The sequence below is a fragment of the Haplochromis burtoni genome, unplaced genomic scaffold, assembly GCF_018398535.1.
Source record: "Haplochromis burtoni strain Fernald_Lab_line unplaced genomic scaffold, NCSU_Asbu1 Contig_8, whole genome shotgun sequence".
NCBI lineage: Eukaryota > Metazoa > Chordata > Actinopteri > Cichliformes > Cichlidae > Haplochromis > Haplochromis burtoni.
In genome coordinates this window covers 4,768,031-4,770,095 of record NW_024582369.1, presented here as the reverse complement: position 1 = coordinate 4,770,095, position 2,065 = coordinate 4,768,031, and the positions used below count along the sequence as shown (strand labels likewise).

Here is a 2,065-nt window from a genome sequence, read left to right as displayed (position 1 = left end):
GTGTGTGTGTGTGCATTTACCTCCAATGGGGATGGGCGTTTTGTCTTGCAGTCTCTGTCAGTGCAGAGGTCTTCAACAGCCTGAGCTATTGCTTTAACCGCCAGTTCTATACTGAACACAGCAGATGGATATATCATAGTCTTTAACTTCTCTGATGAAGTCGACCCATGCTGCTTTAAAAATGTAGACAAGAATGGGTTGTTGTTGTGGTGGCTTGGATTTTCATCAAGGTCATCGAGATATCGCTTCAACTTGGTTGTGTTTCCAGATTTAAAAGTGATCCCAATGATTGTTCCTATGTCACTCAAAGTATGTTTTTTTGTATTCAGTATTTCAGGTGATTGTGACCAAATATCACTGGCCAACCAAATTCTCCTTGTTCCTTGAGGATCATTGAGAAGTTTTTGAAAAATATACATCATATGGTCAGGTTTCGCGAAGGACACAATGACACTGACGTTTTCATTATCTATGATGGTTTTGACTGTAGACTCAATGCTCTTTCCCAGCAAATAATCATTTAAATTATCTGGAAGAACAGAGGTGAAGGCGAAGCAGATGCCTTTTTGGTTTGTATAGTACCAGAGCCGCTCAGTTATATAGCGAGCATATTCACCATCGGTTGTCAGCACACCAACCCAAGTCCATCCATTATTATCAAGAATCTCGGAGATGGCACGAGCTTGGTGATTATCTTGTGGTACAGTCCTCATAAAGCTTGGAAAACGGGTTTTATCACTTAGAAGGCCAGAGGTTGCACCATAACTTATCTGTGGAAATAATCACAAAACATTGTTTGGACAAGTGAAACATGCTTTTCATATTCTGCCTGCATTCATTCTTTTACAGTGCAAGGATATTTATGGTTATGTTTTACAACAAGTTTGAAAAAATTAAGCACTGTATTATCACAGCTTGTTAGCTGAGTACAGAATGGAAAGGTATATCAGGTCATTTCATCCATTCTCTGAATAATAGCTGCTGCTGTTTGATTAATAGACTTTACATTCAGTGATAACTACTACTACTAATCATCATCATCATCATCATCATCATAATCATAATAGACCCAAATAGTCAGTCATACCTCAGGTATATATTCCAGGTTGAGTAGCCTTGTAACTGCTATGGCTATCTCTGAGTAGTAACCACCAATGACAGCAAGGACAGGGGAAGACTGCTGTGCACTAGTGTTACCTGCAAAAATGTATTCAGTGACACAATTACTGGCATTTACATTAACTTATATTAAGACAGTAGGATTACAAACAGTTACATTTACATTTACCTAAACTGTGGGCAAAAATCTTTATTTAGGTGTAAATTTGACTAAGTGTAGCTTTTCAGCATGTACATAATATTACTTTTACGAAACTACAATTAAGACAAAGGAATTAATCAAACCGACTAGCCAGAAAATTCTCATATTTTTCACTTTTTTCCCCCTCAGAGTACTCACAGTTTCCCCTCATAAAGGACGGGATTTTTCTCAGGGAGGTAGTAACGTCACCACAGGAGTCAAGTATAAGATATCCCAAGGTGAGGTTCCCCAACTCTTGCTTCTGATTTATCTCCTCCAGCGCCTGCACCATTATCAGAGACTGGACCAGGTTAGCCATGCTAAACCTGCATGACACAATCAGATATGTTATATACAAATATACCCTACTTTAATACACACTTTGACACTCATTGCTAAAGAGTAACAGCACCTGTCACATATCTGGTTTTCACTGCCATCATAATTCACAGTGACATTAACGCTTTCGTGAATCGGAAACAATCCTCCAATAATGATGTCGCCTTCTGCTGTGGCCTGTTCGAAGGATTTGGTACCATGGTGTGATAAAACTACAAAAAAGATGCAGAAGCTGAAAGAATGTTTCATCTTCCTCCAGCTGTCCATCTTGTTAGTAGAAATCTTCTTCGAATAATCTCCGAAAACGTGCTCTGAAAAATCACTTGTGTGTATCCCTTCAGTGTGTTTGCAGAAGACAGAGCTGTGGATAAACCTCTTTAACTTGAAATACTGCTTATCTTATCTTTTTTTTTTTTTTTTGGGGGG

The 2,065-nt window shown here is 38.6% G+C and overlaps 1 protein-coding gene across 1 annotated transcript in view; it reads right to left on the bottom strand.

Moving 5' to 3' along the window:
- The window catches only part of LOC102297337 (G-protein coupled receptor family C group 6 member A), a 9,641-nt gene extending 7,668 nt beyond the window's left edge, over nucleotides 1-1,973 (bottom strand). Inside the window, exons 1-4 of the mRNA XM_005914603.2 lie at nucleotides 1,713-1,973; nucleotides 1,460-1,626; nucleotides 1,088-1,197; nucleotides 21-770 (exon numbers count right to left, since the gene is read on the bottom strand). Of these exons, the coding sequence (XP_005914665.2) occupies nucleotides 21-770; nucleotides 1,088-1,197; nucleotides 1,460-1,626; nucleotides 1,713-1,906 (1,221 nt within the window). The 5' untranslated portion in view covers nucleotides 1,907-1,973. The remainder of the gene's footprint in view (nucleotides 1-20; nucleotides 771-1,087; nucleotides 1,198-1,459; nucleotides 1,627-1,712) is intronic.
- Between the last annotated feature and the right edge of the window lie 92 nt (nucleotides 1,974-2,065).